This window comes from Muntiacus reevesi, chromosome 15 (genome assembly GCF_963930625.1).
Source record: "Muntiacus reevesi chromosome 15, mMunRee1.1, whole genome shotgun sequence".
NCBI classification, from domain to species: domain Eukaryota; kingdom Metazoa; phylum Chordata; class Mammalia; order Artiodactyla; family Cervidae; genus Muntiacus; species Muntiacus reevesi.
The window spans coordinates 65403198-65428753 of NC_089263.1; the positions used below are offsets into that span (position 1 = coordinate 65403198).

Consider the following 25556-nt stretch of genomic DNA (forward strand, 5'->3'; position numbering starts at 1 on the left):
TTTCCAGGAGCTTTCCTGATGAAACAGCTACCTGAGATTCAAAGTGCATGGACCGCGCCCCCGTGAAAGGGACTGGGACCCCGGCCCAGGGCCGGGACGGGCAGGCTCCGGGATGCGGGCCGCCGGGACGGCATCCCGGCCCCTACCCCTGCTTCCTTCCTGACCAGAGACGCCCCTAGCACAGGCCCCGTCCTAGCAGCCAGAGAGGGTCCGAGGGAGGGTCTTCCCTGCCGGCCTGGAACCCAGCCCCCACCCCTGGGGGAGCCGGCGGCTAAAGGCACCCCCCTCCCCGCCCTGCGCCGGGTGGGGTTGTCTGTGATGCCAGCAGACGAGCTAGCCAGAAATAACAGGAAACCAAGGTGTTTACCTGAAACTGCAGAAAGTTCATCAGTTTAGAAAGAGTTTATAAGCAAGACCTTGAAAATACAGACAAAGGGGAGATGCAAGAAAGAGTCGAGATACGCCGTTAACATTCTGAAACTGATGTCCTGACCAAGTGGTGGGTGTGGGTCTGGGGGGTCCCTGGGTCTCCCCGTCCATCCCCTCACTCACCACCGCCCTCAGTCAATGAAGGGAGCTGAGCCCAACAAAGGGGGCTCCAGGAAGGCGGGTCTCCACTGTGAGGGTTGCCCAAGTGAGCTGCAGTTGTTGGGGGGGTGCCAACCCACCTGGGAGCCTTCGGGATGCCCGCGAACCACGTGAGCCCAGGGGGAGACCCCCAGCCTCGCCCTGGGCGAGGGGCCAATCCCTCTGTCAGGACTGAGATTTGGGAAACCTGGGTGGGTGGTCCCTACCCGGGGGCTGCCCCGCCAGCTCCTGCCTGAGCAGCTGGGAGCAGAGGGGGACCGCTGTCTCTAGAAGTCACTTCTGCAAAAGCCAGAGGAAGTGGCCCAACTGCCGGTGTGCGTCCCCCAGCAGGGGCGAGGCCTGCGGGCAGAGGTCTGTGCAGAGCGCAGGCTGGCCGGGCCGGCGGGGGGTGCGGGGGGCGTCCTGGGCCCTGCCTGGCGCCTCCGCCCGCCCTCCTGTGTAGACAGGGCTCTGACTCTGGGTCTGGGGTGGCGGCAGTGTCTGCCTGGACTGGCGGGGGCGGGGGGCCGCGTTGGGAGGAGCGGGGCAGGGGTCGGGAACGCGGCACAAGGCCCGGGGGATGGTGCTACCCCTGCGGCGCAGTCCGGCCCTGCCCAGGCCCGGTGGGTTCCTCCTCGGCACCCACCTCCGGGCCGTCTGCCCCGCACAGCTTGGCCCGTCCCTGGGCTCGTCCGGGCCCTTCCCCCCGATGCCCACTTGGCTTCAGGTCTCCGCCCCGGCTTCTCTGGGGGTCTCTGGACCCTGTGGCCTGGCCTCCTCCTGCTTCCTCTCGTGTCCTCCGTCCTCTGCGTCTGCCCCACTCCGTGAGCTGAGCGGCCCGGGAGGGGCCGTGGGTCCGCCCCACCTCAGCGTGTCAGCCAGGATACCGCCCAGCCCGCCCAGGGGGGCGGTGGGCTGTCCCCCCCCAGCATCCGCACCCCGCCCACCCAGAGGGCCCTGGCCCGTCCCCACCCACGGCTGGGGCTCTTGCGGGCGGGGATCAGGGGCCGAGGTCCCCCCTTGTTCTCCCAGAGTCGGGTGCTTAGAGGGATCCCTCCCCCCCGCCCAGGCCCAGCTGCCTGCTCTTCCCTGCCCTCACCAGCGTCCCGTCCACCTTGGGAGACCCCCAGGGGTGGTCCTGGCTGCGGGGGAGGTGGAGTGATAGGCCCGCAGGAGGCTTCAAGAAGACAAGCCCCCCTTTCCGCAACGCTGGCCTGGGTCTGGTGAGCTTGCGGTCCTGGGTCTGCGCTCTTGGGCGGGGTGGGGGCCACAGTAGCCACAGGCCATGGGGTGGGTGGTCTGGGTCAGCCTGGGGCTCCTGCTCTTGGGTTCCAGCAGCCGTGGACGCCGGCCCCGTCCCTGCCAGCCCTGGGCACCACGCTGGAGGCGGCACGTCCCGGAAGGGCCCCTGGACCCCCCGGGAGGAAGAGACATGACGGGGAGTCCCCCGCAGAGCTGTCCCCGGACACGCCACGGCCCGTGGGTGCTGCGTGTCCCTCCCTTCATTTAGAACAACGTTGAAAGGTTTGACTCGAGCTCTCTCAACAGGCACCGCCACGGCGCTGAGGACCAGCCCGCCCACAGGCCTTGCCTCCCGGTTCCCATCTCATGTCGTGGGACCCGGTCGCGGCGGCTGACGGCCTGTCCCGTGGCCGCCCTGCAGCGCCTTTGCCCGGTTTGCCTCAGCTGGAACTTTCGGGTCATTTCCACCTCCTACCCCCGCCTCCTCACGCCAGCGCGCTGACTTCATTTCTGTCTGCCCGCAGTTCACACTTCGGGGCGGGACCTCCCGACCTGGGCCCCGAGCTCAGCGAGCTTACTGCTCTCACGCGGCCCAGGCTCTCCAGCCCCGGGCATCCATCGTCACCACTCCCCTTTAGGAAGGCTTGCACAGCGTGCGTCTCCCTGACGGCTAGTGAGGTTGGACAGCCCCGCCTTGTTCCATGGTGCCCGGAGGCATCTGTGTCCCCCAGCGCTGCCTGGAGGGTCCCCTAAAACATCACCCTGTCGTCGCCCAGGCAGGGATGGCGGGAAGCACCCGGTCCTCAGCGGTCAGAGCCCCGGCCCTCCGTTCCTGGCAGAGGCCCCGGACCCTGCACTGGACGCCCCGTCCTTCAGCCTGCCGCCCGGCCAGCAGGACCCCTGTCTTGGGGTCCCTCCTCACACCCACATGCCCCCAGCCCCCCCGGCTTTATTCTCACCCCGCCAGTGTCCCCAGAGCCAGCGGCAAGCACGTGTCTGTGTGGGCCCTGAGGGCCCAGGCCCCAGGCAGGGAGCGTCCCCAAGCCGGAGCCAGGCCCCTGCACCCGCTTCCCGCTGCCGGCCCCAGAACTCCCAGGCTCCCCACCCCAGGCGCCCTGGTGCCCGGGGTCTCTCTCGGTGAAGGACGCTGTGAAGACCCTCGACCGAGCCCCCAAGGAGCCGCTTCTGCTTTCAGCCCCTGACCCCGACGCTCCCGCGGGAGCCCAGGACTCACCCCAGGCTGTCTCGGCAGGCGCGACTGAGAGCTTTCAGGAAGTAGCAGGAGTATCTCTAGAACTCCCCAAAACCGCAAAGAGAGCAAAACTGGGGGTGGGCCGACCGGCTGAGGCGTCTTCTCACTGGTGCTGAGAGGATGGCCTCGTCACTTTCCTGAAAACGGATCCAGGCCGCTTCTGCTCATGCTTCTGGCAACACCCAGAGCTGCTTCCACTCAGGACTTCCCAGGTGGCTGGGCCGGATGTGGGGCCAGCTGGCGCGAGCTGCAGGGACCTACTGAACCCCGACAGCAAGGCTGGACGCCGAGGGTGGGGACCCCCAGGAGCTCCTGGGCTGAGGCCTGGGGGTCCCTCCTGGGCTGCTGGGCACAGAGCAGGGCTGTCACCAGGAGGCCTTGCCCCCCGGGATGCTCGTGGGACCTGGGCTGCCTCCTGGCACCGCCCCACGGGCCCAGGACAGTGCCTGGCCCCAGCGCCCGGCCGTCTCACCGAAGCCCCCTCCCCGGGCCCTCCTGGGGAGGACCCTGCAGGAAAGGCCAGCGTGCCCTGTGCTAGGCCTGAGCACTGTCCCTGAGCCCCCGGACCCCCTGGAGCCGATCCCAGCCAGGCCGGGGGGGGGGGTCTGCGGGCGAGTTTCTCTTGAGGGGTCCATGGGATCCCCCAGGAACCCAGGGTCCACTCGGGAAGGCAGGGCTTGCAGGACCCCAGGCTAACACACACACCAGTGTTCTCGGAAGACGGCGGGTTGTGGAGGCCCTGCCACCTCACTTGGTCACCCTGGGCTGGCTCTGGGCTCTGAGGTGAGGCACTGGGGACCCCCGCTGCGGTCCCAGCTCCCCAGCCCAGCTCAGGGCTGGGCCCCTTGGCCTCTGCGGGCCACCCGTGCCTAGCAGCAAGGCGGCAGGTGGAACCAAGGCCCCTGCTCAGCGCATCCGGGGCCGGGGAGCCCCAGGAGGGCAGGCACCCACTTGGCACTTTTCCTCAGGATATTGCCTTGCAGTTGGAGGCTGGCTCCCTCTCAGCAACCTCCCCACTCAGAGTGGTCTTTCGGGGGGGAGGTCCCAGAGCGCCCCGAGAGCCCAGTGTGGGGCGCCTGGGAATCTGGGCATGGGACTCACCTCAGCCCCCCAACACCTTCCCAGGGGCGACAGCGTCAACCACAGGCCACTGCCAAGGGCGCCACCCACCACCCAGGGGTGCAGGCCCAGACAAGCGGTCTGCAGCGGAGCTGAGGCTCGGCGGTCCGTGGGGGCCTCCTCGGCGTCTGAGGACCTAGGGCCTCAGCAGGAGCGCAGCCCACTTCAGGGCCGCGGGCTACTTCCCCCGAGCGGTGGCCATGGGGTCAAGGAGAGCAGCCGAGCCCTCCCCTGGGTTCCTCAGGGGGGCCTGGGAAGGGAGCCGGCCCCGAGGAGCTGGGGGCCGCGAGCCGGGCAGCAGCAGCGCCCACCCCACCTGCTTCCCGACGCAACTCCCGGCCAGCGAGGCAGGTGTGGGCAGCGCGGTTTCGGGGAGCCAGGGGCCTGGTGCGTTTCCTGAAGGCCGAGTGTCTTGCAGGCAGGATAAAGGGGGACACTGCAGCCCATTTTCTCAACACGCCCGGGGGCCACTCAAGTAGAGGCCGCTAGCTCCCAGGGCCCCCCTTCCACCAGGCAAGCACCCCGGATTCTGTCTGCAGCATCACGTCACCTCCTCATCACAGGGGAACGTTAGTCGCCGTCTGAAGCGGGTCGTATAGTCACAGATTCAAACCTGAGAAGACATGGGGGGCAGGCGGTGGCGGCCCCCTCGGGGCGCTGTCTGGACACCTGCTGCACAGCGTGCTCCTCCGGACCACGGGTCTCCGCTCCCCTCACCGCCTCTGAAGGTTTCACAGGGAAAGGCGGGGAGTCCTGGCGGCCCGAGTGACCACCACCCACACCAGCGCGAAGACTTCCAGACGAGCCTCGTGCCTGTGAGCAGAATCGGGTCCCTGACTCAGCGCCGCGCTCCCCTCCAGAGCCTCCGCACGCCCCTGCCCGCCCTCCTCGGGCCCGACAGCCCCTCGGTGGTGCCCGGTGGCTCACGGCGGGTACAGCGCAGCCGGCGGGCGTGCCTGGTGATGTCGGGCGTCTTGGTGCCCCACTCGGAAGCAGGGCTCCCCGACATTCACCTTCTGAGGTGACCTGGCCGGCTGTCCCCGAAATGCCACACATTCTAGATGTGCTTGACTGGGTGCTCCCCGCGTCATCTGATGTTCCCCCACTGCGGGTTTCCCGTGTCTGGGAAGTGGCTCTGAAGTTCCGGCAGGTTCAGTTAGCATTTCTGGCACTGGGACCCCCGTCATGAAGGCATGCCTGGCGGCTCGTCCCCCACCCCGGCCGTCCCACCGGGAGCTTAACCCCCAACTCCCAACCCCAGGGCGGCCTCCGCACTGGGTCTGCCGAGTGGCGACTTTCCCATCACGTGGTGTCTCCATCTGTGATGGCACCAGCAGGCCTGGTGGCGGGGGGTTAGGGAGCTGCGCCCTCCCTGCTCCCCCAGCCAAAGGGCAGTAAGTCAACTCCTGCTGTAGCTAAGATGTCAGACTCTTTCTCACTGTCTCTCCCTGAGTATCACTAAGGACTCAGAGATTTTTAATGCGGTCGTTGTAGATAACAAGACCTACCATTATAACCACTTTCGAGAGAACAGTGTGGTGACCAACACCCTCAGGTTGCTGTGTGACCGCCACCACATCATCTATCCCCAGGACGCTCCTCTCCCCAAACAGAAACCCTGCCTCCACTAAGCCCCGGCTCCCCCGCCCTCCCCCGCTCTCCCCCACCATCCCACCTCTGTCTCTGTGGGTCTGACTGCTCCAGGGACCCCCGATGAGTGGACTCTCCCAGGAGCATCCTTCTGTGACGGGCCTGTTTCACTCCGCATGAGGTGCTCAAGGCCGGCCCGCGCTGGAGCAGGTGCCAGACGTCACTCCCCGCGTGGCTGAGTCCTGTGCCATTGCGTGGCTGGACCACGTCTGCTTATCCACCGCCCATCGGTGGACACGCGGGTTGCTTCCCGCTTCGGGCTGCCTTGGGTAGCACTGTTGTGAACATGAGTGTGCAGGACTCGGGGTTTTAACAAGACGGTGTGTTTCCTCCGTCGACTTCAGCTGTTGCCCTTGAGGACCCCCAAGCTGTCCCAGGCCCGCTGGACCCTCTGCCCCGCCTCTGTGGGGTGGGCCCACGCTCCCTCTCTTCAGCTTTGCTATTACGCTACGCTTTGCCCCTCCATCTCCAAACCCCTCCTGCCGGGAGCAGGCCCTACTTCCTCGTGTGTGTCCGTCTGAATGTGCCACCCCTGATCCACTGGGGAGATGACCGTTTTTTCTTCTTCCAGAAAGTCTGCCCGGCCTCCCTGGCCCCTGCCCCCCTCCAGTGCGGCAGGGTTCTGCCCGCCCCCGCCTTGAGCCTCAGTGACGCTGGCACTGAATCGGGGGCTGGGGAGGGGAAGCGGGGGCTCCAGGGTTTCCTCGGGACTTGGTGCTTTCACAAGGGCCCAGGAGTTCCCCAGCGCCCTCCAGAGAAGGGGCTTTCAGGGTAGTTTTGGGGAGAGCTTCCTCGGGAGAGAAGAAGCTGTGAACGAAAGGGGCTTTACAGAAGTTGTCATCGCAAGAGCTTGGTGATTCTGAAACTCATTACCGGCCCATCTTCCTCTGAGTGGGGTGCATTCTGAGTGTGAACCATGGGTCGTGGTTTCAACAGAGTTAAAGGGCGCTCTAGATCAGCCCAGAACAGGCTGCCCATCACCTCAGAAACCCCAGACAGCCGTGCTGAGCATGCGGAGTTCTCTCTCTCTCCCCCTCAGCTGGCCCAGCCGCTCCCACAGCCTTGGGAAACCAGGTGCCTTGTCTCTTGGTCAAAACTGGCTACTTGAGCTCCAGCCTCCACATCTGCATTCCAGGTGTCAGGAAGGGAGGAAGTGGAGGGGAGAGGGGCCCCTGCTCTTTGAGGAGATGCGCCAGAATCCCCAAACAGCGCCTCTGGTCCCACCTCCTCAGGAATGCACTGCTGTGGCCGTGCCTGGCTGGGGGAATGGCTGGGAAATGTCCTCTTTGATCTCATGGCGCCCGCTGACCCCGGGTGCTGTTCCTAAACCAGAGCGTCAGGGTACGGGGGAGGTGCTGCCCCAGGCACACGTGGGCACCAGCTTCTCTCCCACTTGGCGGAGGCAGGTCCCGGACAGGTGGGCGGGATGTGTGCTGGCCAGGCGCAGGGACGAAACTGCCCCCAGATGAGAAGAGCGTCCAGAGTGGGGTTGATCTGGGAGGAGGAGGGAGGAGCTTGGAGGGCAGAAGCTGGGAGAGAGGGCTTGGGGGACAGATGAGGAGGGGAGATGGAGGGGAGCGGGGCCCGTGGGGCAGCTCCTCCTAAGGAGGCTTCCTCCCCCCGAAGCCCCAGGAGACCCACTGCCCAGAGCCTGCAAAGCAGGGTCCACGTGGAGAACCCAAACCTTCAGTCCCCGTGGCTCTGGCCCACGTGTCGTCTGGCTCCAGTGGCTTGGGCCCACCAGCTTAACAGGCCTTGCTAGACCCCGTCTCCACCAACAGAACATTGCTCCTCCCAGGGAAGCTAAAGAGGGCAAACGACATTACTGTTCTCCCCAGAATTTCCAGAACGACCCATCCACTCGTCAGAAGAAAGCGTCAAGCATGCTTTGTCTGGCGGTATTTTGGGAACCAGGATCACCAGTGTCTGTTGGGGGCACCAGAGGGTTCCGGACACGGGACAGGGTCAGCGGCCACCGAATCCTGCTCTGTGACAAGCCTGCCCCCTCTGTCTGTCTGTCCCTCTAGTCCACAAGCCCTGGGGGCCGCGGGTTTGCACCCCATCCTCTTTGGTCCCCGAGTCCACCCATCCCTTGTGCATATGTCCCATGAGTGCACACCATTCTCTAAGATTGTGCCCGAGACCCCCCTGGTGGTCCCGTGGCTAAGGCTCTGTGCTCCCAACGCGGGGGCCAGGGTTTCACCCCTGGTTGGGGAACTGATCCCACCTGCTGCAACTAAAGATCCCGCATGCATCAACGAAGAACAGAAATCCCGACTTGAGTGCAGAATTCTGACCTGGCACTGCTGAAGGAAGAAAGGATTTTTGTTTTTCTTAAAAAGACTGAACTCACATCCAGCCTCTGGACAGTAACAATTATTCTTGGGAGGGTGAAAGGGGAAACTGAAACTTGGAGGACCAGAGGTTTGGAAAGTAGCAAGAGACTTTCTCCTTTACACAGGGGAAAAAAAACCCAGCTGTTGGGGAAGACGCGGCTACCGGGACAGAGAACAGCAAGGCTTCAGAAGAAAGCGGGTAGCTGTCCCCCGGCTCCGGGGGAAGACAGGTGGGGGCCGCAGGGCAGGACAGACTTGGCTCTAAATGGAACCCCAGTGGGAAAGTCTGCAAGGCCGTGAAGTTAACAGAACGGTGTGCAGGAGGGTGTCTTGGCAGTCTGGCCAGAGAAGGGCATTAAAAATGTGTTCAAAAGCACTACATGAGGCAAAGAAAAAGAAAAAGGGAAGAATCTGGCAATATCAACAGTGAGGCTTTCTGTTCAGCCAGGGATGCCTGGCCCGAGTTAACACGTGAGGACGGAACAGGAGAACACAGGTGCTAAGATGAACAAGCGCTCACACTGAAGGCGCACGAGGAGCTTCTGCAGGTGGAGACGGGCACGCGAGGGGCACGGGCACCTCTCGGACGTGGCTCTTGCCACTCCCGCCCGGGCCACGGCGTGTCCACGCACCCCGAGCGTGGTTCCCGGCTTCCCCAGGGAGGGAGCCTCAGCAGGCAGAGCGCTGGTGGACAGTACTCAGTGTGGCCAGCTGGGAACCCCGAGCCAGCCCAGCTGGTGAGTGGTCACCCTGTCAGGGCTGCGCCCCCAGGACGTGGGGCAGCATCTGGTGAGGCAGCCCCCCTGCGGGACGGGCAGGAGGAGGCCGCCCGCGTCGTCAGCAGCTGTTTAATCACGTGCCTACCGCGCATCAGGTCCAAGCAGGGCCACAGCAGACCCCGTCCACCGTCAGGGACCCCGCTCTTCCTCAGGGCCACACCTCCGCCCCGAGCACGGCCCAGGCCCGGCTGCAACCCAGCGCTCCCCAGGACAGGCCCTCGGGCCCTGCTGCACCCTCAGCAGCCCTTGGGAACCGCCCGCTTTGCCTCAGGGTCCCAGGACCCAGGGAGGGTCTCAGAGGTCAGGGGTCCTCGGGGGGCACAGCGGGATGGCCTCTGCCCAGCAGAAACACAGGTGTGTGTGGCCAGTGACCTCCCCCGGGGCAGGGAGAGCTAGTCAGAAGCCAAGAGGCGGCCTGGAGCACCTCTTCAGGCCAGGGGCGCGGTGGCCAGGGGTCCGCCTCCTTTCCTGGACACTACATCCAGGCTCACTTGCTGTCAAAGGTCAGCCGCAGACAGCAGGTCTCCAGTGAGAGCAGGAGCCTCCCCCCAGAGCCCTGCCCCGAGGCCCCCCATGGGCCTCACTTCCTTGCAGCCCAGGGTCCCCAACCTGGAGGTTTTGTCCCCAGGGACACAGCCTCCCTGGAGACGGTGTCGGGTTTCCTACCTGGGCCAAGGGTGCTGCTGGAGGCTAGGGATGGTGCCAAGCATCCCTAACGCCCAGGAAGGATAGTGCCCTTCAGCACAGAGAAGCTTCCAGCCCCGGCAGCCCTGCGCAGAGGGGGCCCCCGACCCACGGCTGCCCCAGGCTCCGGGGAGGCCCTCAGAGGTGCTGGGAGGGCAGGCGGGCAGGAACTCGCCGTGAGCCCTGCGCTGCCCCGCAGGGTCCGAGCCGCTGCCCCCCTCCACCTCTCACCCTCGCTACTAAGTGGAAAGCGGAAGTGACCTGGGAGGCAAGCGGCCGGGGCTGGGCAGTCAGGGCGCTGGACTCGGGCTCCCCCTCCCCCACGGACGCAGCAGAGACGGCGGCCCCACGTGGAAAAACACCCCGGCTGGCGTGTGAGCCGCTGCTCGCGCCGGAAGCAATCCGGTTTCCTCTGCAGGGGGCCGGGGCTCCAGCCAACCGCAGCTTACAGCACTCGGGTAACAGCCCACGGGGCCGCCGGGCTGGGGGGACCGGGGTGGCCGGAACACATGGTCTCGCCGTCGGGTTAACGAGTGTTTACCGTCGGCGGCTATGTGTACAGGGCCAGGCGGGTGCCAGAGGGCAGGGACCACGGCCCTCCCGAGGCGCCCACAGTCCTGGCAGGTGGCCAGCTGCGGTTGGGAGGGCATGGATGGGGCGGGAGGGGGGCAGTGCCAGGCTGGGGAGGGACCGGGCCTGCAGCTGGGGTCCCCGGTGACAGGCGGGGGCGCAGCCAACCCACGGTCGGGCTCTGCTCAGGGCGGGGCAGCGGGGTGTGCGTGTGAAGCCACCGCCTGCACTCCCAGCGCCTGGGCTCCCCCCACCTCAGAAACGCCAGGGGCGGAGCAGCCCCGCTTCCTGCCCCTCGCTGCAGGCTCACTCCATGGGCCTGTTTCCTCGCACGGGAGAGCCCAGTTCACACAGCTGCTCACACACGCGGCCACGGAGGCACGCACCCCACGCACGGGCGCACACGCACACGCGCACACCACACACACACGCACACACTGTGGCAGACTCGATGTGCCCACTCCTGCCCCCTGCCCCCCGCCCCAGCCCACTTTCCTCCCTGTGACGGGCAGTCGGCCGGGCTCCACTCTCCCGGGTTGAGACGCGGTGCAGGCGGGGCCCCAGGAGGGGCGTGAGCACCTGCGGGGTGTGGGCAGAGCGCCCGCCCCTGAGCAGAGAGGCCGGAACGAGCGCGCACGCTGCCCCCAGCCTCGGCCCGGCTCCTCTGCCGTCTGGCCCCCTCCCCGCTCAGCCCTGTCCTCCTGCACCCCCCGGCCCCTCCCTCAGTCTCTGCCGGCCAGGCTTCGGGGAGGCACCATCTCTGCCCCGAGGGTGCATTCCCAGGACTGCGTCCTTGAGGCCTCACGTGACGTTTAGGGTGGATATTTCTATTTCCAGGGGCTTCCAAGGTGCCACGGTGGGAAAAGAATCCGCCTGCCAATGCAGGAGACACGACAGACACGGTTCGGTCCCTGGGTCGGGAAGGCCTCCTGGAAAAGGAAATAGCACCCACTCCCGTGTTCTTGCCTGAAGGATCCCATGGACAGAGCAGCCTGGTGGGCTGCAGGCCATGGGGTCGCAGAGAGTCGGACAGGACTGAGCGTCTGAGCACGCATTTCTATTTCTGCAGACAGAAGGAAACAAAACCAGTCACGGCACTGGGGCTTGGGCAGGGGCTGCGGTGACTGCAGACCCGCTCTGTGACAACAGGGAGCCCTCTGGCCCCTGAGCGGGCTGTGGCCTTCCCCGTCTTTTTCACTTCTTCCTGCAGCACTCTGCGGCTGCCACGCTGCAGCCTTCTATCCTCCCTGAGTCAGGCAATTCCTAAGTATTTTATTATTTTTCATGCCGCTGAAAATGGAACTGATTTCTGCCCCCAACCACCCACAACACATGCCTTGGGAACTGGCAGGAGTGCAAATACTTCGGACTCACAGCGTAGGAAAAAAAGAGAACAGAATGGAACTTACTTCCTAATTTCCTTCCCAGCTTCTCTGCTGTTACCGAGTAGAAACGCAGCTGATTTCCTTGTTGGCTTTGTATCCTGCCCCTCAGCTGGAATCCTCAGGATTTCCTACACATCGGATCACAGCATCTGCCAACGGAGGTCACTTTGCTTCTTCCGTTCCCCTTGGTCCCGTTTGCATCGGTGTGACCCTGCACAGAAAACCTGGTGGTGTTTAGCCGCTCAGTCGTGTCCGACTCTCCGAAACCCCAGGGGCTGCAGCCCGCCGGGCTCCTCGTCCGTGGGATCCTCCAGGCCAGAACACTGGAGTGGGCAGCCGTTCCCTTCTCCAGGGGATCTTCCCGGCCCAGGGATTGAACCACGTCTCCAGCTGCAGGCAGATTCTTTACCACTGAGCCACAGGGAAGCCCAGGAAACTTGTATCCTAACTTCTTTCTGCACACAGGCCCCAGTTCCACTGTGAACTTCCCGTTGCTGTTGGCGGCTCCGTGTCACCCCCTCGCAGGGACCCAGCACCGGGCTGGGCAGCCCCAAGGCCACCCCGTGGGGACAGGGGACAGGGCCCTTCTAGAAGCGCGAGTGCTACGGACACGTGTCCACGTGTTGGATCTCACCTTCAGGTGCCACAGTGGGGTCTGGGGTCTCAGGTTGAGCCCCAAACCCCGACCGACGTCAGGGAGACAGTGGACAGGCTTCCGTCCCCTGCTGTGGCCGCGGGCTGCCACTTCTGCCTGCGTCCCGCGCTCTTGCCCCCGGGTTCCTCCCTGCCCCTTGGAGCCGAGGGTCGCCTGCCAACCTGGCCAGAGAGCTGACCCTGGCTGTGGGTCACCGTCTGTGTCTGTGCTTCCAGCTCCAGGTGTCTGTGTGGGAAGACTCTGAGTGTCGCTTCATTCAAGCTTTTCATTCCCTCTAGCCCATTCCAGTTTTGTAATGATTTGTTCATTTCATTTATGTTTTCAGAAATAATATACAGTAGTCTGCAGTGCCTTCTTATTATCTGCCTTTTGAAATGGTGTTTTTGCACTTTAAAAAACCTTCACACACATGCAGTAAAGTTCCTTTTGCAGCGTCCAGCTCTGTAGGTTTCCTTTTAAGTGAGTGTATTTATTGATTGGCAGCTGTGCTGGGTTTTGTTGCTGAACACAGGCTCTCTCTAGTTGTGGTGCAGGGGCTTCTCACTGCGGAGGCCTCTCCCGTGGTGGAGCATGGGCTGTAGGGAGTGCGGGCTTAATAGTTGTGGTTCATGGGCTTAGCTGGCCCACGGCAGGTGGGATCTTCCCGGACCAGGGACCGAACCCAGGTCTCCTGCATTGGCAGGCGAATTCTTAACCACTGGACCACCAGGGAAGCCCCAGTTCTGTAGGTTTTGACAAATGCACCCGACTGCGTACCCACCAGAGTCGTGCTGGGAATAGCTCCATCACCCCCACGCTCCCCTCTGCGGCCCCTGAGAGGTAATCCTGCCCCAATGCCTAGCAACCACTCATCTGTCATCGCCCTCTCTTATTTTGCCTCTTCCAGAACGTCACGTGAACGGACCTGTACAGCCCTTGGGGTCTGGAGTCTTTCCTGCAGACAAGGTGCTGGGGGCTCATGCCCACCGGGAGGCACCTCGTGGACGGATCGCAGGGGCCAGCGCCGCGCCAGCCGGATGACACCTCTTTTGCTTCCGGTTTGGGGCAACCGTAAATAAAGCTATTGTAAAGGTTCATGCGCAGGCGTTTGCAAGGACGTGAGCTCTCACTTCTCTTGAGTGAATATCAGGAGTTGGAAGCCCTGGGTCACCAGTTGCTGAGCTGTGACCCCGCTCTTCCGCCAGGCTACACCGCCCTGCCTTCTCACCGGCGTCGCGTCGGAAGTTTTCGTTCACGATTTTGTTCACGGACTTGCCGCGCAGTTTCCCGTGTGGTGTTGCTCTTTCACTCGTGTTACTAGTTTCTGCCGCCCTCTCACAGGTGGTATCGCACTGTGGCTTAATTTGCATTTGCCTAATGACACGGGGAGGGAGCATCTTTTCATGTGCTTCTTTGCCGTCACCAGGACACCTTCCTCCACGCTCTGTTCAGGTCTTCTGTTGTTGCAGTTGCTCAGTCGTGTCCGACTCTTTGTGACCCCACGGACTGCAGCATGCCAGGATTCCCTGTCCTGCACTATCTCCCGGAGTTTGCACAAACTCATGTCCATTGAGTCGGTGATACCATCCAGCCATCTCATCCTCCATCGTCCCCTTCTCCTCCTGCCTTCAGTCTTTCTCAGCATCAGGGTCTTTTTTCAATGAGTCAGTTCTTCGCATCAGGTGGCTGAAGTATTGGAGCTTCAACTTCAGCATCAGTCCTTCCAATGAACATTCAGGACTGATTTCCTTTAGGATGGACTGGCTGGATCTCCTTGCAGTCCAAGAGACTCTCAAGAGTCTTATCCAACACCACAGTTCAAAAGCATCAGTTCTTTGGTGCTCAACCTTCTTTATGGTCCAACTCTCACATCCATACATGACCACTGGAAAAACCATAGCTTGAACTATATGGACCTTTATGTTTGACCCATTTTCAAATCAGGTTGTTTGTTCCCTTACTGTTGAATCCTGGAAGTTCTTTACTTATTCTGAAAACAAATCCTTTATCTGATACACGTTTTGCAAGCGTTTTCTGCTTGTGGTTTCTCAGTTCCTTTTAAGTCTGACATTGCACCTTCTTCTCGATTTATATTGTTAATTTGTGTTTTTTCTTTCCTTTTTTAAAAATAATGATTTGTTTACTTGGCAATGCCAGGTCTTAACTGTGGCATGTTGGATCTTCACTTAGCATTGAGAACTCTTGTTGGGACATGCAGGACCTAGTTCCCTGGCCAGGGATGGAACCCGGGCCCCTGGCTCAGGACCGTGGACTCAGCCACTGGCCCCCAGGGAAGTCCTTCTTTCCTTTTTCTCACAGGCTGGTCTGTTTCATTGGTTGATTCTCTCTAAAGAACTAACTTTATCTTTGCAGACCTATTCCTTCACCTTTGCTTCCCGTTTCATCCTTTCCCAAGCTTGGTTTTATCTCTATTTTCAAGCTTTCTCCAGGGTCATTCTGTCCCCCCATCAATGCTTTCTTTTCCCCCCAGCATTTTCATTTGATTTGCAAAACTCAGGGAGAACTTGCATTCAGCGTAGTCCCTCTTCAGGAGTACTGTCTGATTTTGACCAATGCTCCAGCTAATCGGCTACTGGTGCAACCAAGTATGAACTATTCCCTCTGGCCCCTCTGCAGCCCTCCTATTCCCCTTCCCCCGCGAGACGGGGATGCGGCTGACAGACCCGGGGCTTCTTTCTTTCCCATTATCGGCAAGCACCGCTGTTGCTGCCCAGGCACCCCGCAAGTCTGGATACACAGTGTTTCTATTGTCACTCAGCTCTGGGTATTTAATCTGATCTCTTCTTAGGCTCATGATGTTTTAGGAGCTTCTGTTAATTAACTCACTTACCTGTTTTCGACTGCACCAGGTCTTCATTGCTGTTGCAGGCTGTCCTCCCGTTGCGGCGAGCAGGGGCCCCAGGCACACGGGCTTCAGTGCTCGCAGCACGCGGGCTCTGCAGTTGTGGCCCACGGGCTTGGCTGCCCCACAGCACGTGGGATCTTCCCGCATCAGGGGTCTAACCCGTGTCCCCTGCACTGGCAGGCGGATTTTTAACCCCTGGACCGCCAGGGAAGTCCCGGCCCATGAGCTTTCAGCAGCGTGTGCACGTGTGTGGTACAGGCCTTATCTACAAACATTTCCCCAACATTGTATTATATTTTCAAACGCAGCACAGTTAAAAGAACTGCACAGTGAAACTTCACATCCCCCCACCTGTGTGCTGCAACGAACAGCGCCCTGCACCTGCTCTCTCATGCATCTCTCCACCCACCCACTATCCATGCCCTTCCATCCACCCACCCACTATCCATGCCCTTCCATCCACCCACCCATCTATCCATGCCCTTCCATCCACCCACCCACTATCCATGCCCTTCCATCCACCCACCCACTATCCATGCCCTTCCATCCACCCACCCACTATCCATGCCCTTCCATCCACCCACCCATCTATCCATGCCCTTCCATCCGCCCACCCATCTATCCATGCTCTTCCATCCACCCGTCCATCTATCCATGCCCTTCCATCCACCCACCCATCTATCCATGCCCTTCCATCCACCCACCCATCTATCCATGCCCTTCCATCCGCCCACCCATCTATCCATGCTCTTCCATCCACCCGTCCATCTATCCATGCCCTTCCATCCACCCACCCATCTATCCATGCCCTTCCATCCACCCACCCATCTATCCATGCCCTTCCATCCACCCACCCATCTATCCATGCCCTTCCATCCGCCCACCCATCTATCCATGCTCTTCCATCCACCCGTCCATCTATCCATGCCCTTCCATCCACCCGTCAATCCATCCACACCCCATCCCTCCCTTCCTGCATCCACGCACCCATCCGCCCAGCTCTCTATCCATCCACGAGGCCCCTCCCTTTTCCCTACCAGTCCCGCTTTCTCACTTGGAGGCCTGCCTACAAGCCGGGGCGCTGCGTTCAGCCCCTGTGCCCTGGTAAACAGGAAACCAAGGACAGAGGCCCGAGGGCTGGCGCCTTGGGGCTGCTGCCGCCCACCACTCAGTCAAGAGCCGACTGTGCGCTCAGGAGAGGCTGTCTCAGTCACTCCAGGGGCTCAGAGGGTGCCTCCTAGGAGCCAGGCAAGGGCTAAACCTTTCTCTGGACTGTCCAGCGGGTGGACACCCTGGCCCTCTGGGCGAATCATTTGCTGCCCAGGCCCAGAAGAGGGTTCTCTGAGGGCAACATGGAAGCCAAGCCTCAGGGCGAGTGCATGGAAGGGCTCAGGAAAGGCTGCACGGTTGATGGCTGGGACACGGCGGGCGGGGGGAGGTGTAGTGAGGTGGGCAGCCTCGGGCACCGCAGCGAGTGCTGGCAGGGTGCGGGCAGTGCCGCAGCTGGAAGAGGGGTGTCCGGCTCCTCCCTCCACCGGGAGGACACCGGAAGGCCAGGGTCTGGGGAGGAGTCTGGGGCTGGAGGCCTGCTATGAGCGCAGTGCCCTCAGGCTGGTGCCTCGGCCGACCTCTGACTGGGGTGGGGGCGCTGCTGCAGGCCGGGGCCCCCCACCTCCTCCATCCCACTCTCCACGGGCCCTGCGGACAGGCGGGCCCTCCCAGGCGTCCAGCCCCAGGCCCAGCCCCACAGGGTCCCTGGGCTCAGGGCAGGGGTTCTGTCCCTAGAGGCTCTCCTGGCTCAGCCACGCCGGGAGCGGAGCGGGGACCCACGCCGCCTTCAGCAGGCCAGCTGTCAGCCCTCTTCCCCCGGACAACCCAGCGGCCCAGCCTCCCGAAGGCCAGCGTCTCCTGGGGTAAGGCCGGCCAGCAGCGGGGAATTCTCTTCCCGCCCCCACCCCCTGTTTTCACAGGGGAAGCGAAGGCAGAGCCTGGGCTGAGTGTTCAAGGTCACCTCCTAGGGACACAGCTGGGCTCCGCAAGTTTCATGCACCTAATGCCCCCAAGAAGCCGCCTTCCTGCCCCCCTGTTGCACGCAAACTTCAAGATGAGGCGAAGGCTCGGGGGCCTGGGTCCCCGTCTGCGATCCCGGTGGGCGCTCCGGGACAGGGCGGCCGGGCCTAGGGAAGCGGGTCGGCGGGGCTCTGCCGGCCGCCCTGCGCCGCCTGCTGGCCGACATCGGCCCTGCGTCCGCGGGCCTCGCTCGGGGCTCCCCGGATCGCGGGCGCCTCGCGGCCCAGAGCCCCTGCCGCGAGGGGCCGGTAAGGGCAGAGGGAGGCGGAGGCGCGGCCCAAGACCGCCGGCTGGCTTGCCCCGCACCCCTTCGTGCCGTCTGCGTTACCACGAGCACCCCGGCGACCCCTCACCACGCCGGGCGCTGGGACACAAAGCCCGACCCCCTCCCCCGGGCGCGCGGGACTCACCGTTTCCCCCTCGGAGAGACGGGCGAGCGGCGCCCAGGGGCACGCGGAGGAGCGGGGCGCCCGGCCGCGGGAGCGCCCGGTTCGGGTCTCGCGCAGCCCCCGCCCCGCGAGCGGGTCCGGAGACGCCCGGCTCCCCCCGCCCTCCCCTCACCCGGTCTAGACCCCGAGCCCGGCCCCACGGTACCGAGCTCCCCAGCCCGCTCCGCCCCGGACCCTGCCGCAGCCCCTCGCCGCCTCCACCCCCTCCCGCCGCCTAGAGCCGCCCCTGCCCCCTCCGACCCCGGGCGCGTACCGGTCGGGGCCGGCGCGCACCCACCCTCGCCCCGCAGGCCTGAGCGCGCCGGGGCCTGTCGAGGCCGCTGGCAGAGCAGCGCCGGGGCGGGCCTGGGGCGGGGAGAGACTTCGGTGTGTGCAGCCCGGAGGGGCTCCACGCAGCCCCCGAGCGGGCCAGGGCGGGGAGGGTGGGTGTCTTGGGTCCCCGCACCAACGCGCCCCGGAGCGGGCCGCGACCCCGGGTTCCCAGGAAGCACCCTATCCCGGGCACTGGCGGCGCTCGCCGTGGTGTCTTCTGCGAGGTAGGTACTGCTCTGGTTCCCATTTTCCAGATGCGAAAATCAAAGCCCAACTGGGATTCGCGCTCAAGATCCAGACGCCGCCCCCAGCTCACGGAGAGGTCTGCACAGAAACAGCTGGACGGCCATGACCTAGGGGGGGTCTCATCTGTCTGTCGGGCAGGGCTGGGCCCGCTCCCCCAAGCGGATGAAAATTCCCGGTGCGCGCGGGCGTCCAGGGCCGGTGGCGTCCCTTCCCCTGTCCGAGTCCTCCTGTGCCGGCCCTCCCCGCTCCTTCCCCGGGGGAGCGGCGACCCTCGGGTCGCAGAAATTAGGAGGGAGTGGAGGGAGCCTGGCTCCTGGCAGGGCCGCTCTGGGGGTGCGGGGGGGGGGCCCGGGCCCCGCCCCGCCCCGCCCCCTCGAGAATCCAGCTCTCCGCGCCAAACAGCCGAGGGGGCCGAGGGGGCCGCAGGGGCGGCGAAGCCGAGCGCGCTGACACACGCGCCTGGAATTCCCGGGGAGCCGGCGCTCTCGGCGACCCCTCCGCCCTGGGCCGGCCCCAGCCCGCGGGGGCAAGGAGAGGCCGGCTCCCTGACGGGGCGGGGCGGGCGCCGACCCCCTCCTCCTCACGCAGCTGCCCCCGGGTTCCTCCACGTGCTGCGCCCGGCCGCCCTGAGGGTCCGGGCACCCCCAACCACCCGTCTGAGTCCCACCTGCCTCGATGCCCCTCTGCCTGGCCTGTTTCTTCCATCGCAGGAGGGTTGGTCAGGGTTCTCTGCATCCGTGTGTGGTGAACCCGTGGTGGTGGGGAGGGGCGCGCTCCCAGTACCCTGGAGGAGACACAGGGACCCAGTCAGGAGCCCCCTCCCCACTGCTTCGGGTCCGCTCAATCACGGGCGTGCATGGGGCCGGTCACCAAGTGTGTGTGGTCTGTGCTCCTTGCTGTGTGAGGGTGTGGGCCTGTGAGTGTGTGCTGGTGTGACTGCCTACTTGGCGCACACCTGTGTCCGTGCGCCCACAGCACTCACGCACACACGCACACACACACGCTGGTCACTTCCATGGGGAGTTGTGTGAATGCACGGGGCGGTCACAGGTGCCAGCCCCTGGGGACGTTGGGCCCCAGGTCTGCGCAGCCCCCCTTCTCGCCCTGGTCAGCCCTCACCAAGGAGCGCTTTGCCACCTGGGGGTCCCAGCTTGTGTGGTGGGCCCAGCTCCTGGGTAGGGCAGGCTTGTGCCCCGGGCACAGACATCCAGCCCAGCTCAACCTCCAGGCTCAGGTGACAACAGAACCCAGGGATGGGAGCCAGTCACGGGGAGCCCCGTCTCCTGATGCCCCGGCCACAGGCACCAAGGATGGTGCGGCAGGGGGGTTGCCTTAGCGAAGGCCAGGGCTGACTGGTCCCAGAGAGGAGGGGTCCTCTGGGCAGATATGCTGGGCGCTGGTGACCCGCGGGGGGACTCTTACCACCAGAAGCAGAAGCGCTAGGGTGCATGGGGCCCGAGGTGGCTTCCCAGGCCTGTGTCTGCCCCGCCCGCACCCCACCGCCCCCAGGGCTGGCAGCGGAAGGAGCAGGGGCCACAGGTTACAAGCTAAGACGTGTCCCTGCGCTCTGAGCCCAGAGGCCAGGCGAGTGCCCCGCAGCCCCTGCCCAGCCCTTTACCCAGAGGCCAGCGGGCTCCCACAGACCGGCCGGGCCCCTCTTGTGCCCACGACCCTTGCCCCTCACGGCTCCTCTCTGCGCTCCCCCACTGGGGCGTGGGCCCAGAGGATGGCCCTGAGTTCTGTCCACCCTAGCCCCGTCCCTCCTGCCCCTGGCCATCACCACCTGCCAGCTCTGACCGGGGAGGCGGCACAGTGCCCGTGACCAGACCCCGGGCCAGAGCGCGGGGCGTGCAGGGAGCCGGGGAGGACAAGGGGCCGCGTCCGCTCACTCACTGGGGTCCCGAGCCCCAAGCCCCTCTCAGGCTGGCGCACTGCTGGCTTCTCGGGGACAAGTTAGGGTCAGGACGGGCCTCCGAGGACGGAGAAGCAGAGGGGACCGCGCTGGGATCTGAAAGGGGGTGTGCACCCCAGTCTCCTGGCGCCTGTGGGCACCTGGCCAACACCCCTCCCAGCCCGGACCTGCCGAGGCCTCAGGCCGACCACACCACATGACTGAGCACCCCCGGGGCCTCTGTGCCGCCAGAGTTGGGCTGCTGTCCCCTCACATGTGAACCCTGTCCCAGTCCCTGCCTCCCCTGCGGTCATCTTCCAGGGGACCCTGACCCGCAGCCACAATAGCCTCCAGCTACCCACAGGATCCACCCAAGCTCCCGACGGGGCGCCATTCGCAGTCTCCCCTGCCTGGACCCCCATGGACACTCCAACCCAGTAGCCCTCTGCCCCCTACCCCCCTCAGGGGCTTTCTCGCCCACGAGGCCAAGGCTCTTCCATGGCTCAAGGGCGGAGGACAGGTGGCCTCACGCCACCAGTGGCCACCAGGGGGCCCCTTGTTTCGGATGTGGGATCAGAGCCTTTTCTCTGGGTGCTGGGAGTGGGGAGTAGGGGCAGGAGACACCGACTGTTGGCCGGCGCCTCCTGACTTCGTGAGGGCTCTGCCACGTGGCTACTGTGAGCCCACTACCCAGGTGAGGAAACTGAGGCCAGAGACAGGGATGCCACCCGCCTAGGCTCTCAGGAAAATAAGGTTCAGGTCTCCAAGGGTTCTCCAAGTCCACCCTGAATCTGCTGTGTCGCCTCCACCTTGCTGTGTGACTTTGGAAAATCCCCTGACCTCTCTGGGCCTCAGTTTCTCCATCTGCAAAATGGGGGTGGGAAGGCATTGCTTCAGCTGCACGGGGCCAACTACTGGACAGAGTGCTGGCCCCAGTGCCCGGCTGGACTCTGCCCCCTCCTCTGAGCAGGGCTCCACCCCCACCCCCAGCACAGGTGCATCTGGAAGCCGCCACACCTGCAGCCCAATGGCTCTGCACCCAGGGGCTCTGCCCCAGCCAGCAGGGAACAGACCCTTCTGGGGAACTTCTGGGGTTGCAACCAGGACAAGCGGACCCACCTTCCTGCCAGTGAGCAAGTCGCCACAGGCTGGGTGCAGACGTGTGTGAGCACATCCGAGTGGGCCAGGACCCTGTCGCTTAGCGTGACCCCTACAGGGCAGCCCACCGCTGCCCTCTCCCTTCCAAGGCCCCTGCTGGCCCAGGAGGGGCAGGGCCTGCCCACGCAGAGCACCTTGGGGCGGGGGGGGTGTCTGGGCTGCGCCTCCCCCAGTGGTGAGGCTGACCCCACTGGGTGTCAAGCAGGAGATACCCAGAACCCACCACCCCCTCCTACCACCGTGGACCCCACTTTGGCCCCTGTGAGGCTCTCGAGGGGGACAGAGGGGTACCGACCACAGCCAGGCTGGCAGAGAGGGCCACCAGCCGGGTGCTGGCAGCACAGGGTTCCCACACTCCTCGGTGCCAGGCCTGGCGCCCCAGCCCTGCCCCACCCTTGCCCAGTGGCGACCAGGGCACCCGGAATGTGGCTGCGGATTCCGTCCCCCGGGGCCACGGATTCCTGTCTCAGTGGGCGAGGGCGGAGGACGGCTTTCCGCCCTTTGGTCCCTGCCAACTCCAGGGAACTGGGCGCGCCCAGGCCTTGCCAGCCAGGCCACAGGGGAGGCTGGGAGGGGGGCAGGGCGGAATCTCACTCCCCGGCTCCCTCAGGCTCTGAACCCGAGCTCCCAGGGCCTAGCCTTCCAGCCTCACTTCACCCCCCATCACCCACCCCCATCACACACCCCCACCCCGCCCGCCACAGCTGACCCACCCAGAGACCCCAGGACTCCTGGCCTCAACCCTAACCCCAAGGAGACAGGGGAGTGGGAACGGGTGGGGGCTCGGCTCCGCCTCCTCAGCCGCTCTCGGTGGGCTTCCCCACCAGCGGCTGTTAATTACAGTAATCAGCGCCCGCCGGATCGGAGGCTCGGGCTGCGGGGGCTGCTCCTTCCGCCTCCGCCAGGACCGGGGAAGGGGATGGAGGAGGGCTCCTGAGGAGGGGAGGCCGGCCTCGGAGCCACGCCCTGGCCCCCAGGAAGCCGTGGGCGCCGGCGAGGTCCCGCTCCAGGTCTGTTCTGCCCATCTGCTGTGTGCCCACCCACCCACCGGCCAGGCCTCGCCCGCGACCCCTGCCTGGCCACGGGACTGCCAGAAACTCGAGTGTCCTTGGGGATACGGGGAAGGGCGGGGCTTCAGGGTCAGCGCTCGGGCTGAGCAGGAGGCCACCTGCCACCCGGCCAGAGCGGCCAGGGACGCTTCCTGGAGGTGGGGGCAGGCACGGGCGCGTGGGTGCAGGAACGCATTCTTGAGCCAGCCACCCGCCCATTGGGTAGATGGGTGGCGGCGGGGCTCACGGAGAGCCCGCGGCCTTCCACGCAGCCGCATCCCGCACCCCGCACCGCGGGCGGGCGGCCCACAGTCGCGCACGTGGCCGGCGCGGGAGGGCGGCGGGCGAATCTCGGGACAGGCCCGGATCTCTGCTCACACCTGCCGGGGCTCAGGGGCGCACTGCGCCCGGCCCCAGTACGACGGTCCGTACTGCAGGGGCGGTGCGGGGTGCCTTTCTGCGGCGTCCGCGAGCAGGTCGCGCTCCAGCGCCCGCCCTCGGCCAGCGCCCCGGCCCCGCGCGCATTCCTGGCGAGGCTGGGTGCCCCCAGCGGGAGGTCGGAGGGCACCCCCTGGAAGAGGTGAATTCCCTCTCTGGCAGCGGTGACCCGAGGCCCCGGGCACGCGGGGGTGGGACCTCCTGATCCCAGGAGGTGGCCGGCAGGGAGCCGGTCCGCAGAAGTGGTGGGGTGATGGAGCCAGGTGGCCGCGGGCGGGGCGGGCGCCGCTGAGCCCCTGGCTGTCCCAGCGCCTCCCAGCTCGGCGGGCGGCCTGTGTCGTCGGGCAGGGACTGGCTGAGTGGGAGGTCCGAGCCAGGGCCGCCGCAGAGAGGGCCGGGGAGGCGTGATGCGGGGTGTCCACCCCTCCGGCTCGCCTCCGCGCCTCCTTTCACTCACTCAACAGCTGGGCCGAAACACCTATGGGGGACCAGGGAGGGTACACACCCTCCTGCCTCACGGGGGATCCGGGGTGTGCGCGGGGGCTGCCAGGGGCGAGTGCGAAGGGGTGCGACCGAGCCCCTGGGCCCTGGGTAAGCGGGGCCAGCAGGAGGGGACTGGCTGCAAGCCTGCTTCCCCCAGGCGCCCAGGTCTCCCCTTGCTCCCCTGTGCTCAGCCGACCTGGCCTGACTCCCCCCACCCAGGCTGGACACCGAACACATCCAGGGGGCCCAGAGGGAGGGGCGGCAGGAGCTGGGGGAGAGCTGAGAAGGGTGGGAGAGGAGAGAGGGGCCCAGAGTGCCCACAGTCCGGGGGAGTCCCGAGAAGGGCCTGTGAGGGCCCCACCGAAGTGAAGGTGGACCCACAAGGAAGGCCTGGTGCCGTTCACCAGGCAGAGGGGTGAACGCCGGCAGGTGCACGGGGTGGAAGAGGCTGGGCTGCAGCACCGTCAGGAGGGCAGCGCGGGCCGGGGGAAGTGCTTGAGCTGGGGAGCCACGTGATCAGATGCAAATTATGAAAAGATCATGCCAGCAGACACCTTGAAAGCTTGATGTACAGGGTTGTAAACCCCCTAATGTTGGAGATTAATTAAGTGGTTTCCAGATTTCTGGCCAGGGATAGTTCTGTGTGGAGCATCACTGTCCATTCGTCGCTGCTGCGTTTTGAATCTTGAAGACGAGCTTCTGGAAGTAAGGACTCCTGGTGGTTTTGCTGCTGCCCAGCCCCCAGCAGTGCCTGCAGGGCCTCCGCCGCCTCCTGCCCACTGCATGGCGACCCCCGCCCTCCCCCTACCCCGCCTCGCCCAGGAACCTGACACCCCCTCCCAGGCAGCCTTCAGGAGCCCCGCTGCGCTGATGACCCCGCCCTCAGCCCCCAGCCCAGACTTCTGAGCATCCGCAGGGGTGCCCGCTGGCCTCGGGCCCTCCCTGACCCCCCCACCTCCTTCAGAGACACCCCTCCCCTGGCTGCTCAGACTGGAACCTGGGGAGAGGCTTCCCTTCCTGTCCCTCCCACTTCAGTCCAGGCTCCTAAGCCTCCGTCCACTCCGGCGCCCTCGGGCAGTTCACCCTCACCTGCCCCCGTCCTGCCCGGCACACATCTGGGGGGCCCACCCCTGCTGTAAAGTCTGCGGTAGCTCACAGCAACAAACCCCTGCTCAGCTGTTTGCCTACGCCCCCACCCCCCATGCTGGGAGACTTGGGGGCTCACCCAGACTCAGGAGTAGGATGTGAAGATGTCGGGGTCCAATCGGAGAAGCTCAGAGAGGCAAGCCCTCAAATGTGGCCAGTTCTGCAGACCCCGTCCAGCTGCTGCCCCTCCCCCGCAGGCTCACAGGGCCTGGCAAGCTCCGCCCACAGCCCCCCACCTCGTCCCTGCCCCCAATCCTCGCCTCTCTGGCCTTGCCAGGGCCCCGCACCTCTTCATATCTCACTCCTGAGCCCCAGTCAGGCCCCGTGTTCCCGACTGAGGCAGAGAAAGCCCTCACCAAAGGGTCTGCAGAGTGAGACCCTCAGCCAAGGCCAGTGCCCCTGGCTGGGACTCACATCCCCGAGAGGTCGGGTGACTGGCTCCGGGTCACACAGCCGGCTCAGGGTCCGCGTGGCTGAGCAGCGGGGACATGCCCTGGCCCGCCCCCTCCAACCCACCCTGGGAGCTCCAGGCTCGCGGAGGGGCTGACTACAGATCTCATCAGAGTCCAGGCCCAGGCCCTCACCCCCAACACACACGCGCGCGTGTACACACAAGCACACACACGCGCGCACACACACGCAAACATGAAGCCGCTCGGCTGCGCCAGACGGCGGACGGGCATGCACCGGCATGCCCTGGCATTCCTGGCTGAAGGTCTGGGAAGAGCCAGGCAGGCCCGGTCACCACCCCGATGTCTCTCTCAGGAGCTCAGACCAGGAGGGCTGAGCAGGGCACACCAGCGCGGCCGCTGACCTGTGGCCGACTGCGGGGGTGGAAGGCCAGGGCGTCCTGTCCCAGGAGCTGCAGGGCCCAGCACGGCGGGAGCGGGGGTGGCCTTGGGGAGGGCCAGGTCCCAGCGCCACGGGCCAGGGGACTAAGCCCAGCCCGTGGATGCGGGTACGAGGAGCCGGGCAGCTCCATGCAGCCATGGGCCAGCTGTGATCAAAGGCAGATCTGCGGGGGAGGGGGGGTGGGCACAATGCCTACGGAGCGGAGACCCACCCTCCTGCTCAGAGCCTCCTGCGGGTCTCCAAACCCACAGAAATGTGGGCACCAGAACCAGCTGGTGTGGCCAAGGCAACAGCCCACAGCCCGGCCCGACCCGCACGCAGGCAGACAGGCGTCGTCGGTTCCAGCTCTCTGCTGAGGCTGGGAAGGGATTCCAGGGT

The 25556-nt window shown here is 65.0% G+C and overlaps 1 protein-coding gene across 1 annotated transcript; it reads left to right on the forward strand.

The window, feature by feature from the left end:
- Positions 1-16436: 16436 nt before the first annotated feature.
- Positions 16437-22147, forward strand: LOC136147001 (collagen alpha-1(III) chain-like). Its single transcript, XM_065906088.1, has 7 exons — positions 16437-16636; positions 16870-16997; positions 17251-18139; positions 18208-18875; positions 19274-19336; positions 21023-21471; positions 21821-22147. The coding sequence occupies exons 1-7, from the start codon at positions 16437-16439 to the stop codon at positions 22145-22147; spliced, it is 2724 nt and encodes a 907-aa protein (XP_065762160.1).
- Positions 22148-25556: the final 3409 nt, after the last annotated feature.

Excerpts from the sequence above, each read along its gene's own strand:
- LOC136147001 (XM_065906088.1), top strand. The coding sequence starts at position 16,437 with ATGGAAGCCAAGCCTCAGGGCGAGTGCATGGAAGGGCTCAGGAAAGGC. Across the intron at positions 18,140-18,207 it reads GCCGTGGTGTCTTCTGCGAG|ATCCAGACGCCGCCCCCAGC; the intron begins GTAGGTACTGCT and ends TTCGCGCTCAAG. Across the intron at positions 21,472-21,820 it reads TGGACCCCACTTTGGCCCCT|GCTCTGAACCCGAGCTCCCA; the intron begins GTGAGGCTCTCG and ends CGGCTCCCTCAG.